This window comes from Physella acuta, unplaced genomic scaffold, assembly GCF_028476545.2.
Source record: "Physella acuta isolate Inbredline_101_S28 unplaced genomic scaffold, ASM2847654v3 ptg000004l, whole genome shotgun sequence".
NCBI lineage: Eukaryota > Metazoa > Mollusca > Gastropoda > Physidae > Physella > Physella acuta.
In genome coordinates this window covers 69,960-84,863 of record NW_026731524.1, presented here as the reverse complement: position 1 = coordinate 84,863, position 14,904 = coordinate 69,960, and the positions used below count along the sequence as shown (strand labels likewise).

General features: G+C 38.1%; 1 protein-coding gene across 1 annotated transcript; it reads left to right on the top strand.

The window, feature by feature from the left end:
* The first annotated feature begins 6,160 nt into the window (after nt 1–6,160).
* Nucleotides 6,161–13,605, top strand: LOC131935813 (GTPase IMAP family member 7-like). The gene is made up of 2 exons (XM_059292514.1): nt 6,161–6,281; nt 11,266–13,605. The coding sequence occupies exon 2, from the start codon at nt 11,275–11,277 to the stop codon at nt 12,499–12,501; it is 1,227 nt and encodes a 408-aa protein (XP_059148497.1). The 5' UTR covers nt 6,161–6,281; nt 11,266–11,274; the 3' UTR covers nt 12,502–13,605.
* The last annotated feature ends 1,299 nt before the right edge of the window (nt 13,606–14,904 follow it).

Here is a 14,904-nt window from a genome sequence, read left to right as displayed (position 1 = left end):
TTGCACAGTTTTAAAACGGCTGTATGAAGTAACAGTTTTAGACGGCTGTAGACTAGACTTGTATTAAGTAAAGGTATTAAAACGGCTGTAAACTAGACTTGTATTAAGTAACAGTTTTAAAACAGCTGTAGACTAGACTTTAATTAAGTAACAGTTTTAAAACGGCTGTAGACTAGACTTTAATTAAGTAACAGTTTTAAAACGGCTGAAGATTTGTATTAAGTAACAGTTTTATAACGCCTGTAGACTTGTTATAGCAGTTTGTAGAGCAACCGTAGTCTCCACCCAATGCTTCCGTATCTATTACGTTGTCGAGTGATATTATGATAAAATAATTACATCTATAAGCAAACTATTATTAAATCCTATGTAATTTAACATTCACAAAATTATACAATTTCAAACACTTCAATCTCGACTTGATTAACTTAAAGTCTGTCCCCAGCTCAGTTAAAAATGAGAAGTGTTGAGCAATTCTAGCTTATAGAAAAAAAAAATCCAGCTACAGAGATTTCAAATACAGCATTAACTTGGTCGTCACAGTTCTACTCTGGTAAAGCCCATGACGCATGTTAGTAGAACTCTCTTCTTGCCTATGTAGCTCCTCAAGCTCACAACAAAGACTAGATTAAGAAGACAGTTCAATATGAAGCAACGCTTGCAGGTTCTTATCGGCACAAAGACATTAAAAAAACAGAGTTCATTGGAGAGTTATAGCTCCTCAGGGGCTTTACATGAATTATTCAAACTTAATCCTTAGGCTGTTTCGTCGTCTCCTCCAAAGCAATTAAGTATTAGGTGCCAACAGGTTATGAACTGTTGACTCCGATTTCAGCATGTTTTTCTTTTTGGATTTGCTTCTATAGCCTTTGTCCACTAAAGAATAAACTACAAGGCAGCAGTCGTTTAATTGTGGAGTTTCTCTCCAAGTTGGTTAGCTGTCCACAGCTATCGAGACTCATCTGCCCGGAGGTTGAACTCGGGACCTTTTAGTTGTTTGATTTGGATTACCTAAGATCAAAATTTTCTTTACAGTAAGTTATTGTACTACGAGTAATACTTTGTCAACTGGAAACTGTCGTCACGGACGGCTGCTCTCACGTGGACGGAGGGAGTGGGGTGGGGAGGGGGGAGGATAATCGTCTTTCACAATCTACTGATAGTGTTTTAAAGCAAAATATTTTTAGTCTCAGCATTGGCAGTGTCGAATTCAAAAAGTATGAATGTCACTGAAAGGTAAAAAATAAAACAACTAAATAGCGCGGCGTCGCGGGTCAGCTTGTCTTTCCTGATCATTAGCAGTAATTTTTTTTCAAATTTCAATTTAAATTACATTATAAACGATTGTATAGTTCTTAATTACATTGCTCATAATTGATAACTACTGAAATTTTGAATTAACTTTATACTTTAAATTATCGCTAGTGTAGGGTGTAGGATCTACCACACATGTTCGAATGGACATTTTGGCCAGTTGAGACCAATGTTCGAATGGACATTTTGGCCAGTTGAGACCAATGTTCGAATGGACATTTCGAATAGACATTTTGGCCAGTTGAGACCTATGTCCCAATGGACATTTTGGTCAGTTGAGACCAATGTTCGAATGGACATTTTGACCAGTTGAGACCAATGTTCGAATGGACATTTTGGCCAGTTGAGACTATGCTCGAATGGACATTTTTGCCAGTTGAGACCAATGCTCGAAAGGACGTTTTGGCCAGTTGAGACTATGCTCGAATGGACATTTTTGCCAGTTGAGACCAATGCTCGAAAGGACGTTTTGGCCAGTTGAGACCAATCTTCGAATGGACATTTTGGTCAGTTGAGACTAATGTTCGAATGGACGTTTTGGTCAGTTGTGACCAATGTTCGAATGGACGTTTTGGCCAGTTGAGACCAATGTTCGAATGGACATTTTGGCCAGTTGAGACCAATGTTCGAATGGACGTTTTGGCTAGTTGAGACCAATGCTCGGATGGACATTTTGGCCAGTTAAGACCAATGTTCGAATGAAAGTTTGACAAAAGCAGGTAAAATAAGCGAATGGACATTAGGCCGAGTTTCTCCTTAGGTTCGCATTTGGATGCCATAAAACTTCCAACGATATTTATTAACAAGACTACAATGGTTCATGAATGATATCCAGTTACTTCGCTTTGTTTAGTACTAAAAATACAAACAAATATAAACAAATAACACAACTATTTTATGTGTAAATAAACCGGTAGTGATCTCCCCTAAACTTTCTCGAATATTCTTATATAAAACAACAAGGGGATGGTAACTGGGGATATAGTTATGATTTTTAATCCATTTTAAATACTAAAACTTTTAAAAATAGAATAGAATCTCAGTAAAAAACAATTGCGCACCAAGCGAACGCCTAATAAAGGTGTGTATAATAGTGCGCAATATTATTAGTACTTTTAAAATTTACATTAGTTTTTTGAGAAATCGGAAGTAGCGTAAATTACTACTTCCTGTCAACGGAAATTACTCAAAATTTAACAGAAGGTAGAGAATTAGATCTTTTACTTACATGTGAAATTTCATTTATCTATCTGAAATAGTACTCAAGTTATAGGCTTTTAAAAAATTCAAAGTAGGAAAATTACCACTTCCGGTTATCGGAAATCGCTCAAAAGTTGATACGGATCTACGATTTTGATAAAATACTTATATATGAAATTTCATCAACCTAGCTGTAACGGTACTCAAGTTATCGTGTTTACACACGGACAGACAGACAGACAGACAGACACACACACACACAGACATACGGACAAGATTGCAAAATTATGTTTTTCCGTATCAGTGAGGTGTAAAACGTCGAGATTTGTAAAAATCTCGATTTTTTTTTTTTGCACGATTACAATACTTTCTCTATACTACGTATATACGAGAAAGTAAAAACAATCGGAACACTGTCCAAAACCTTATTTCGACTATTTTGCTTAGTGACAATTTGTAATTTGTAAACCAGCTAGTACTGGCTTTTGTAGCAGCGTGGTTTTCCCGAACACATCTATTTTTAGTAGTTAAAATCAGCTTGCAGTTAGCATACGTATTGGTAAGATTTAGAAACGTGAACGGTACGTAGCGAGTCTGACCTTGCCGGATGAATGACGTGACCTGGTGTCTGAACGCATCAGTGACTTTTTCTTTCTATCCAGTATCACAGCACAGACCCTTCAGAAAGTTACACTTTTTACACTAACTAGTCATCCTGTTAACCCACTTATAAACCAAGGTCAACAAAAAGCATCCAAACATTTATACTGATACACTTATAAACCAAGGCCAAAAAAAGTATCCTAACAACGTTGGGAAAATCCAACACGTAAGAATGATGTAAACAGATACTTCATAAAATTTCTGAAAATAAACCGGTAGTGATCTCCCCTAAACTTTCTCGAATATTTTTATATAAAATAACAGGGGATGGGAACTCGGGCTATAGACATGATTTTTAATCCATTTTAAATACTTAAAGTTTTAAAAATAGAATAAAATCTCGTAGACAAATTAATTGCACACTAAGTGAACGCGAAATAAAAAAGCGCATAATAGTGCGCAATATTATTAGTACTTTTAAAATTTACATTAGTTTTTTGAGAAATCGGAAGTAGCGTAAATTACTACTTCCTGTCAACGGAAATTACTCAAAATTTAACAGAAGGTAGAGAATTAGATCTTTTACTTACATGTGAAATTTCATTTATCTATCTGAAATAGTACTCAAGTTATAGGCTTTTAAAAAATTCAAAGTAGGAAAAGTACCACTTCCGGTTATCGGAAATCGCTCAAAAGTTGATACGGATCTACGATTTTGATAAAATACTTATATATGAAATTTCATCAACCTAGCTGTAACGGTACTCAAGTTATCGTGTTTACACACGGACAGACACACACACGGACAGACACACACACACACAGACATACGGACAAGATTGCAAAATTATGTTTTTCCGTATCAGTGAGGTGTAAAACGTCGAGATTTGTAAAAATCTCGATTTTTTTTTTTTGCACGATTACAATACTTTCTCTATACTACGTATATACGAGAAAGTAAAAAGTGTCATTAGCTACAGCGTACTGACAACACTAAAGTTCAAGTGTTTATGTGTGCGCGTGATTTAGAGAGGGGGGGGGGGGGGGGAAGCATGTGACTGCTAATTTCTGTGGTAGTGGTTTTGATTAAATGTCGCGAATGTGAATTAATTAGTACAATTTTCGTTTGATGAACCGGAAACATTTTTACTTTTAATTGAGAGTGTGTTGAGGAGGCTAAAGTGTGTGTGTGTGTGTGAGTGAGTGACTGTGTGTTTATGGGAGCGTGTGTGAGTGGAGAATGATTTACCCCTTCTGTCAATTAACTCTCCTCCAGACATTTCATACCCATCGACATTAGCCCCGAGTCAATTACATGCAATTACACCACTGTCCAGTGTGACACTATATAAAGGTGGGGTTAAGGCTACGTCTTGGGGCTTAGCTTAAGGCAGAGACTTAGGATATGGCTATGGCTTTGGCCAGGGATAGGGTTGGGCCTAGGGCCAGGACAAGGATTATGGCGTAGACATGGGCAGTGGCGTAGCGAGGTCGGGTGTCACCCGGTGCGGCACTTAATGGTGTCACCCCCCCAGAGGCATAGAGACCCTTCCCAGGGACAAACTTTCAAATTTTCGACTTGCACCCCCCCTCCCCTCAAACTTTCGATTTGCACCCCCCCCCCCCTCAAACTTTCGATTTGCACCCCCCCCCCCTCGAGTTTTTCTCTACACTTTTTGCTATTTTTTGCCTTGGTGTCACCCCCCAAAATGGTGTCACCCGGTGCGTTCCGCACTCCCCGCCCCCCCCCCCCTCGCTACGCCCCTAGACATGGGGTTGACCTTTGGCTCAGGCTTAGGTTTAAAGTTTTCGTTAAAGATTAAGGATAGTCTTAGTGTTCGGTATAGAATTGGGGTCCTATGGCAGATGAGGCTCGTTAGCTGGTGACAGCCACTCTACTAGGAGAGACAACTCCAAAATCAAACAACTGCTGCCTTGTAGTTTGTTCTTGGTTGGACAAAGGCTATGGAAGCAAATCCAAAAAGAAAAGCAGGCTGAAATCGGAGTCAATGGCCTAAATGGCGCATAACCAGTTGACACGTATCCTTAACTGTGATGGAGGCGTGGTCGAGTCGACAAAAGCTCATGGTTGATAAATTCGAAAAAGTCTCGAGTTCAAACCCTCTGGCAGATAAAGCTCGATCCCCTCCAACATTAAAATTAAGAACGAAGAAGAAGAAGAAGAATTGGGGTTGGGTTCCGTGAAAGGGTTATCGCATTAACCCCTTTCTTAAATACCTTTTGTCAATCTTACTTCAACAAAACAATGTACCCCTTGTCAATCAATATGTGTGAACTCCCCTAATTGGTATTTACCCCTTTGTTTATAAAAAAAAAACATTACTTCTCTTACTTCCATTATCACAAACCCGTCATTTTGTAACTTGGCTCACAATCAGCAACTAAATTATTATTTCGCACTTATTTTCTACTTTTCAGTGGTTCATACTTTGTGAATTCGACACTACCAATGCTGCGACTAAAAATATTTTTCTTTAAATTACCATCAGTAGCTTGTGAAGGACGATTATCCTCCCGCCCTCCTCCCCAACCCCCCCCCCCCCCTCTCCCACACACTGTGACGACAGTTTACAGACGACAATCTATTGCCCCTAGTACAATAGTTTACTGTACAGAATGCCAGCCATAGCAAATACTAGAGTGTTGTGACTGATTTATATGTTAACATTATGTCCAGATGTCGACCCTATCAATATTTACAGTACCAGCTTTTCAAATGTGTACCTACAAAACAACTGAAACACTAATAATACGTAATTTTGGGTTGAATTTCATTTATTTGAATTCTAAACTTTAGTCTCAGTTCGTGTATGCATACATACAAAGTGTTGATATGTTTGCAATCTGTATTTTAAAAAAAATTAAATCGGGAAAAAAGCAAATTGTTTTAAAAAGGGGTTTTATTTTATGCTTGAATTATCAACACCCGATTACTTTTGAACTATATAAAGTCGTCAGTCAAACACGTAAGTAACAACAAATTCCCCATGGAAACGATGCAGCTAAATTTAGATCAAGGTTCCCGCTGGTGACAGTATTTATTCGGCACAAAAGTAGCGCTGACAGAACACATACTCTACCAAGTGTGTCGACACATACACCAGCGTTATAGAGTTACTTCCCTGCTGCTTAGCTCTCTCTTGGTAAGTTTCTCTCTTGCTATTTGCCTAGGGCATACTTCACAATCTTTCAGTTGCTTAAAAATGACATTATTATCGGAAATATTTTTTGTTTTACGGTTGAACTTGTAATTTATGTCGTCATGAATATAAATTACAAAGTTATAAATCTCTCAATTTTTCTTAATTGGGCTAGTTTTAAAATGTGTATTAAAGAAAACACAATTTAAAGTATTATGTCTTATTAAAAAAACATTTCTTACACTCACATTTTGCAGTATTTAATTATAAATCTAGATTTATTTAGCGCAGATTTATTAAATTATGTTTTACTAGTAGATAGTTTTTAGCATGAAGACAACTCAGTGGCGTCGCTAGGTCGGGTATCACCCGATGCGGCATTTCGTGGTGTCACCCCCAAGAAACAAAGTTTATATATATCCATGAGTATATGTATATATATATATATATATATATATATATATATATATATATATATATATATATATATATATATATATATATATATATATGCGTGTGTGTCTGTGTGTGTGTGTGTGTGTAGCATAGTTTTCTCTATAGTTAGCACGTTTACGTCATGGTGTCATCCCACCTCCTTGTAATAATTGTTGATTTGTACTTAAAAGACTATTTAATTTTAATTAGGCCTAATCATTAACGGAACTGGCAAAAAGACATTTTTCTTCTATATATTTGGCAATATTATACCTTGGTGTTACCCCTAAATTGTGTCACTTAGTGCGGTCCGCACCCCCGGCCCGCCCCTCGCTACGCATCTGCGACAACTTAACTAGATGACTGCATCAAAAAATAAACCGGGAGTGATCTCCCCTAAACTTTCTCGAATATTCCAATATAACACTACGGGGAATGGCAACTCGGATTTTTAATCCACTTGAAATACTTAAACTTTTTAAAATAGAATAAAACCTCGTAGAAAAAAGAATTGCACACATAATGAACGCCAAATAAAGATGTGCATAATAGTGCGCATCATTATAAGTACTTTATAAATTTACGTGCGTTTTTTGAGAAATCGGAAATAGCATAAATTAGTACTTCCTGTCAACGGAAATTACTCAAAATTTGACAGAAGGTAGAGAATTAGATCTTTTACTTACTTGTCAAATTTCATTTATCTATCTCAAATAGTACTCAAGTTATAGGCTTTTTAAAAATTCAAAGTAGAAAAAGTACCACTTCCGGTTATCGGAAATCGCTCAAAAGTTGATACGGATCTACGATTTTGATAAAATTTATATATGAAGTTTCATCAACCTAGCTGTAACGGTACTCAAGTAATCGTGTTTACACACAGACACACAGATACACACACACACAGACATACGGACAAGATTGCAAAATTATGTTTTTCCGTATCAGTGAGGTGTAAAACGTCGAGATTTGTAAAAATCTAGATATTTTTTTTTGCACGATTACAATACTTTCTCTATACTTCGTATATACGAGAAAGTAAAAAATGAACAGCAAGATTTTTTTGTGTCTGCTGTGAGATATTGTCTTATAAATAAAAATACCATCTCTAGTGGATTTGACTTGTCATACCGAGGCTTTATGCCACCCACCCACCCCTCTCCTTCTGTCAGTGAAACAAAAGTCTTCCACGCTAAAATCATTCGGTTAATGAGTTGATTTAATAGATTTTCTGCTGAACACATGATAATATGGCACTGACTTGGCTCATAAAGAGAGTGTAGCACTATTTTATTTCAATAACAATGTTAGCTAATTAGATTGAGGGCATGGGATATAAATATAGTTATACAGTCGTCAATAAATGACGTCATGAGTTTTAGCTGTTTGGACCTAAATGCGGTAAAACAATACATTCTATGGCTGATTGTTTACTTCCGGTCTTTCTAATGTTTTGTTCGTGTTTATAATTTTACATGGGCTAATTTCAATCGCAAATTAGATCTACATTTTTTAAGGTTGCCATAAAGATTAAACAGTTAAGTAAGCCTAAAGCCTAAATCTTATTTTTGTTGCATTCAACTACCATGAATGTGATTTGCCTGTTCTACATAAATCTACTAGCTTTACTAAAGAACAAGCCTACGCTGTTAATAGATGAATCAGATACTAAAGACCTAAACAGATAAGTGGTAGGTTTCAGGAGTTTCACATCTTGTACTAATGACTAATAAACAGAGGCGTAGCGAGGGGGGGGGGGGGTTGCGGACCGCACCGGGTGACATCATTTAGGGGGGCGACACCAAGGCAAAAAATAGTAAAATATATAGAGAAAAATTTGAGACGGTGGGGGTGTGTGCAAATCGAAAGTTTAAGGGGCGGGGGTGCAAATCGAAAGTTTGAGGGGGGGGGGGTGGTGCAAATTAGAAAGATTGAGGGGGGGGGGTGAAAATCGAAAGATCGAGGGGTGCAAATCGAAAATTGAAAGTTTGTTTCCGGGAAGAGTCGCTACGCCTCTGAGGGTGTGACACCATTAAGTGCCGCACCGAGTGACACCCGACCTCGCTACGCCACTGCTAATAAAGTTAAAGATGTGTTATTTGTTTATGATGTAGAAACAGAAATGTAAACTAAAGCTATTCATATACTTGCTTGGTAGGTGTAATACATAATATGTTTCATTTCAAGTTTAAAAATAGATTGTAATAGTAAATAGTCGATAAATAATAAAAATGTATCGTAACTGTGTTTACTGCTAAAAGCGACCCAATGTGTCAAGCATTTCAACACACGCCTCGAGATGTGCATGAAATAGGTTGTAATGTAAATATCACATTCATGTGTGCTATGCTAATAACTAATTACTTAACTGCACGTTAATTGGCTGCAGCATTTACCAGTCAACAACATTCAGCTCAACTCTTTTATTCCACGGACATCTTCGCACCACTCCATCATCTCACCACTCCACTTACTCCCACTTCACCATCTCACCACTCCACCATCTCACCACTCCACCATCTCACCACTCCACCATCTCACCACTAGACCATCTCACCACTCGACCATCTCACCACTCCACTTACCCACACTTCACTATCTCATCACTCCACCATCTCACTACTCCACCATCTCACCTCTCCACCATCTCACCACACTACCATCTCACCACTCGACCATCTCACCACTCGACCATCTCACCACTCGACCATCTCACCACTCCACCATCTCACCACTCGACCATCTCACCACTCCACCATCTCACCACTCCACCATCTCACCACTCCACCATCTCACCACTCCACCATCTCACTACTCCACTATCTCACCACTCCACCATCTCACCACTCCACCATCTCACCACTCCACCATCTCACCACTCCACCATCTCACCACTTCACCATCTCACCACTCCACCATCTCACCACTCCACCATCTCACCAATCCACTTACCCACACTTCACCATCTCACCACTCCACATCTCACCACTCCACCATCTCACCACCCCACCATCTCACCACTCCACCATCTCACCACTCCACCATCTCACTACTCCACTATCTCACCACTCCACCATCTCACCACTCCACTATCTCACCACTCCACCATCTCACCACTCCACCATCTCACTACTCCACTATCTCACCACTCCACCATCTCACCACTCCACCATCTCACCACTCCACCATCTCACCACTCCACCATCTCACCACTCCACCATCTCACCACTCCACCATCTCACCAATCTACTTACACACACTTCACCATCTCACCACTCCACCATCTCACTACTCCACCATCTCACCACTCCACCATCTCACCAATCCACTTACACACACTTCACCATCTCACCACTGGACCATCTCACCACTCCACCATCTCACCACTCCACCATCTCACCAATCCACTTAACCACTCTTCACCATCTCACCACTCGACCATCTCACCACTCGACCATCTCACCACTCCACCATCTTACCAATCCACTTACCCACACTTCACCATCTCACCACTCCACATCTCACCACTCCACCATCTCACCACTCCACCATCTCACCACTCCACCATCTCACCACTCCACCATCTCACTACTCCACTATCTCACCACTCCACCATCTCACCACTCCACTATCTCACCACTCCACCATCTCACCACTCCACCATCTCACTACTCCACTATCTCACCACTCCACCATCTCACCACTCCACCATCTCACCACTCCACCATCTCACCACTTCACCATCTCACCACTCCACCATCTCACCACTCCACCATCTCACCAATCCACTTACACACACTTCACCATCTCACCACTCCACCATCTCACTACTCCACCATCTCACCACTCCACCATCTCACCAATCCACTTACACACACTTCACCATCTCACCACTGGACCATCTCACCACTCCACCATCTCACCACTCCACCATCTCACCAATCCACTTAACCACACTTCACCATCTCACCACTCCACCATCTCACCACTCCACCATCTCACCACTCCACCATCTCATCAATCCACCATCTCACCAATCCACTTACCCACACTTCACCATCTCACCACTCCACCATCTCACCACTCCACCATCTCACCAATCAACTTACACACACTACACCATCTCACCACTGGACCATCTCACCACTCCACCATCTCACCACTCGACCATCTCACCACTCCACCATCTCACCACTCCACTTACTCACACTTCACCATTTCACCATCTCACCACTTCACCATCTCATCAGTTGAATTGTTGCTATTTATTTTAGATGTTACTATATACATGCAATAGTTTTATTTGCTGTAGATGTTAATTTATATATTTGCAACTCGAAAGAAGAAAAAATAAAGTTTCCTTTTTCGAAACTGACCGTCCATGTGGCAAGTAGAGTTTACCTGTTTTTTTTTGTCCTGGCCATATGAAGAGAATGTTTGGGCAGCCTTTGCTTTTACTTACTAGAGTTGGGTGTCCATCACAGCTGGTTGGACTCAAGAGTCATATTGTGTATTTATTTTCCAATAAACAGTTCCTTTTATCTATTTACAGTACGTTAAGATGGCGACTTCGTCTGATAGGTCTATTGATATTTTACTTGTTGGCAAGACGGGCCACGGGAAAAGCGCCACAGGAAACACAATCCTCAGAAAAGAAGCTTTCAAGAGCGACCCAACTTCCACCTCGGTCACATCGGGTGCAGCGTTTGACGTAGCCATGTTCAAAGATCGGAAAATTGTCGTAGTTGATAGCCCAGGTATTGGCGACACACGGAGAAACAAGCGAGACGATATTCTAAAGTTCATTGACTCCGTGGCCAATGCTTTAGCAGCCAACCCAAAAGGATATCACGCCATTATCTTTGTTATGAAGTTTGGAACACGTTTCACGAAAGAAGAAGTCTACGCCGTTGAACTTTTTAAACAGATATTTGGAGCTGAGTTCATTACAAAACATTGTATCCTGCTATACACATACGGCGATAGTTTTGATACAGATCCATCGATTCAAGGGAGGAAAATATCATTTGATCAGTGGCTGAAAGAACAAAATGATATCAATCTAGTTCCGTTTCTCAACGAAATCAACTATCGAGCTATCCTTTTCAACAACAGATCAAAGGACGACAACCAGGTAACGAAATTGATCAAGATGATTGATCGATTGAACACAGGACGAGAGAGATACTCTCACGAGATGTTTCAACAAACGCAAGAGTTTAGAGAGAGTTTGGTACGAGAGTTAGAGCGACCGTTTATCGATGACGAACTAATGCAAGAAATCTTCGAAGTCAAAGCACGTTATGATGGCTTTGAGATCGATGAAGAAAACATTGGATGTTCTTTAACAAAACTCACTTTCATCAGAGAGAGGGCAAAACAACTGCTTGAAAAACTGCATGACAGAAATGGGAATACGACAGCTTTATCTAACGTCATCAGCATTATCAACAGAATGACGGTAGATTTAGAGAACCAAGCGCAGGAACTGGAGACAGTGTGCAAAGAATCAGGAGCAGAAATGGGTATAGGACCTGTCGATACAACTCCAGCAGTAACTCCAGAACCATCCAGCAATTTTGTGGCCGCCAGAAAGATCGTCCAGGAAACTTTGACTCCCGTACAGCGGGAGAAGATCAGAGTTATCCGACACAGCAGTTTGTTGAGAAAAGAAGAAACACACAGACAATTTCTCATAGTCAAAGAGCAGATAAACTCTGCTGGCTTCTTTAGCTCTCTCTTCGAATTTTTTAAAAGAATTATCAGAAAAATTCTTAACACCTTTTGAAATGTACTTTAAGTAAGGAAATTCTAAAACTAAGCTTAATATTCACGATCTTATAGCTTGCTTCATTTGCGATTTCAAATATATTAACTATATTCATCCTCAATAACATTTTACGTGCAACTAAAAAGATTTCAATTTGTTGTCATTAATATTACAATGTTCTTTTAGCAATATTTTTTAACTTGTAGAGACGTTTCAAATATGTGTATGCTGTTAATTTATTTTAAAAAATTATAATTTTACGTTTTGATTACCGTAATAAAAATATATCATTATATATATTATATATATTAAGCTTAGCTTATTACATCTTGGGCCTATTAAATATTTAACAATTATGTAATTGTAACAAAAATACTTATTTGCAAAATCGCTTTCAAATGCAATTTTACATTGATCTTTGAATTAAAATTTATTTTGGTATAACGTTATGATTTGTCTCTCATTACAGCATTAAACGAATTTATGGGTTGTTTTTTTTTAATGTTCAGTACCATTTCCGTAAGGTGGGAAAATTCAACAAATAAGTATTATATTAGACATTCATGATTTTGACTAATTTTCATCGATAACGGAAATAGTCCTTTAACTCCGTGAGAACACGATAAATTGAGCACTATATCATTTCGGTAGATTCAACTTCATCTACAAGATTTTATACTTACTTTTACATCCATTATTCAGAAATGGACATTGTTTATTTCATGGTTAGGTGGAGGAGAAGGGAGATTGTACATGGGGTTTACGTCAAGGAGTTCATGACTTTATTTTTCTAAATACATTTACCCGTAATTGGAATACCGTTTCAGCTTGGCAAACGAAATTTTACGTTTAGAAAGTTATTTACTTTACGTAGATCATTTTTAACTTCTGTCCATTTCCCTTCAACGCAGGGGTATTTTAATTTTTGATTTTTCAGATTTTTTATTCGTTCTAAATTTGTTAAGCATCATGATGTAGGTTCTGGACATCGATTTCAGCCTACTATTCTCTCTAGATTTACTTCCTTAGCCTTTGTCCAACCAACAAAAAACTTCAAGGCAGCAGTTATATGATTTTAGTGTTTTCTCTTTCCTAGGTTGCTGCCCCTTAGCTATCGAGCCTCACCTGGTGGGGGGGGGGGGGATTGAACTTGACATTTTAGTTTAGCAGCAATGAGCTTTACCGACCCCAATAAACCTTTAGTATTAAATATTTTTATATCATACTCTTACTAAGCTTATTCTAACAAGAAATGTCGACTCTGTGACAAACATGGACATTTCTAAAGCCCGATAGCACTGGAAGTGGCATCCCAACACTGAGTGCTATATAAAAATATACAAAATGTTTAGGGGAGTTCATCCCTCTTATGCTTATAAATTAGATAAGTTCTGTTTGCTTTTAGATTTGTTTACATAGGGTTTTAGTGAATGTTACGTCTATTTTGTTTTCAACTACATCTTTCAACATTAATAATAATTATTATTTTTAAGAATGTGTTGGTAACTAAATTGCTATTATTTTTTGTATTGCCTTTTATTTAACTGTCAGATACTTGAGTATAAATTTTATTATATTGTCTCATATGTCAGCTAATGTTTAACTTACACATTGTAATTGTTTTTCTACATAGTAACATAATTTTTTTACACTGAAAAGTAAAGTGTAGATAACATATTATAGTATTTTGTAATGCGTTGTATATTATATTTAACTTTCAGTTACTTTACTATACGTTTTGACATTTTATTTCATATATTATATGTTGCGAAACTTGCAAATAAAACAAAGTACTTACGTTTAAAAAAATTAATAATGCATTTAATTGTGTTTGATTTTGTTTATTCTGTAATGGCTCAAGCAATTGAAAGCAGTTCGCAACACTACGCATGCACCTATAAAAACAAAGTAAAGTAAAATTCACTTTTAAACCTACTGTCTATGGTACTGATGAATTAGAGTATCTGTTTTATAGGTCAGGAGTGTGCCCAGTACCTATACTTTATCTGAAGGTGAACTGTGTAGTCCAGGAGACTAGAGACTTTCGGGTTAGCATTTGAACGCTCTTACATACAACCATGCCGTCCCACAAAGTGGGATACACGAGGTTTATAATTAACGTGAAACGCTTTTATTACAAATCATGTTAACTTACACACCCAATATGTGAATTTTTTGGTGTGTTATTTTAACATGAAATTGAAAAACAACATTTTGCTTTTAACATCAAATGTAAATATAACTCTTCTATACACATTTGAAACAAGCAATACCAACTTTTTGCTGCACTATTTTTTTTAAATACCTTTTGTCAATCTTACTTCAACAAAACAATGCACCCCTTGTCAATCAACCCGAGTAAACTCCCCTTATTGGTATTTACCCCTTTGTTTATATATAAAAAAAAACATTACTTCGCTT

Coding starts and splice junctions, on each gene's coding strand:
- LOC131935813 (XM_059292514.1), top strand. CDS start 11,275: ATGGCGACTTCGTCTGATAGGTCTATTGATATTTTACTTGTTGGCAAG.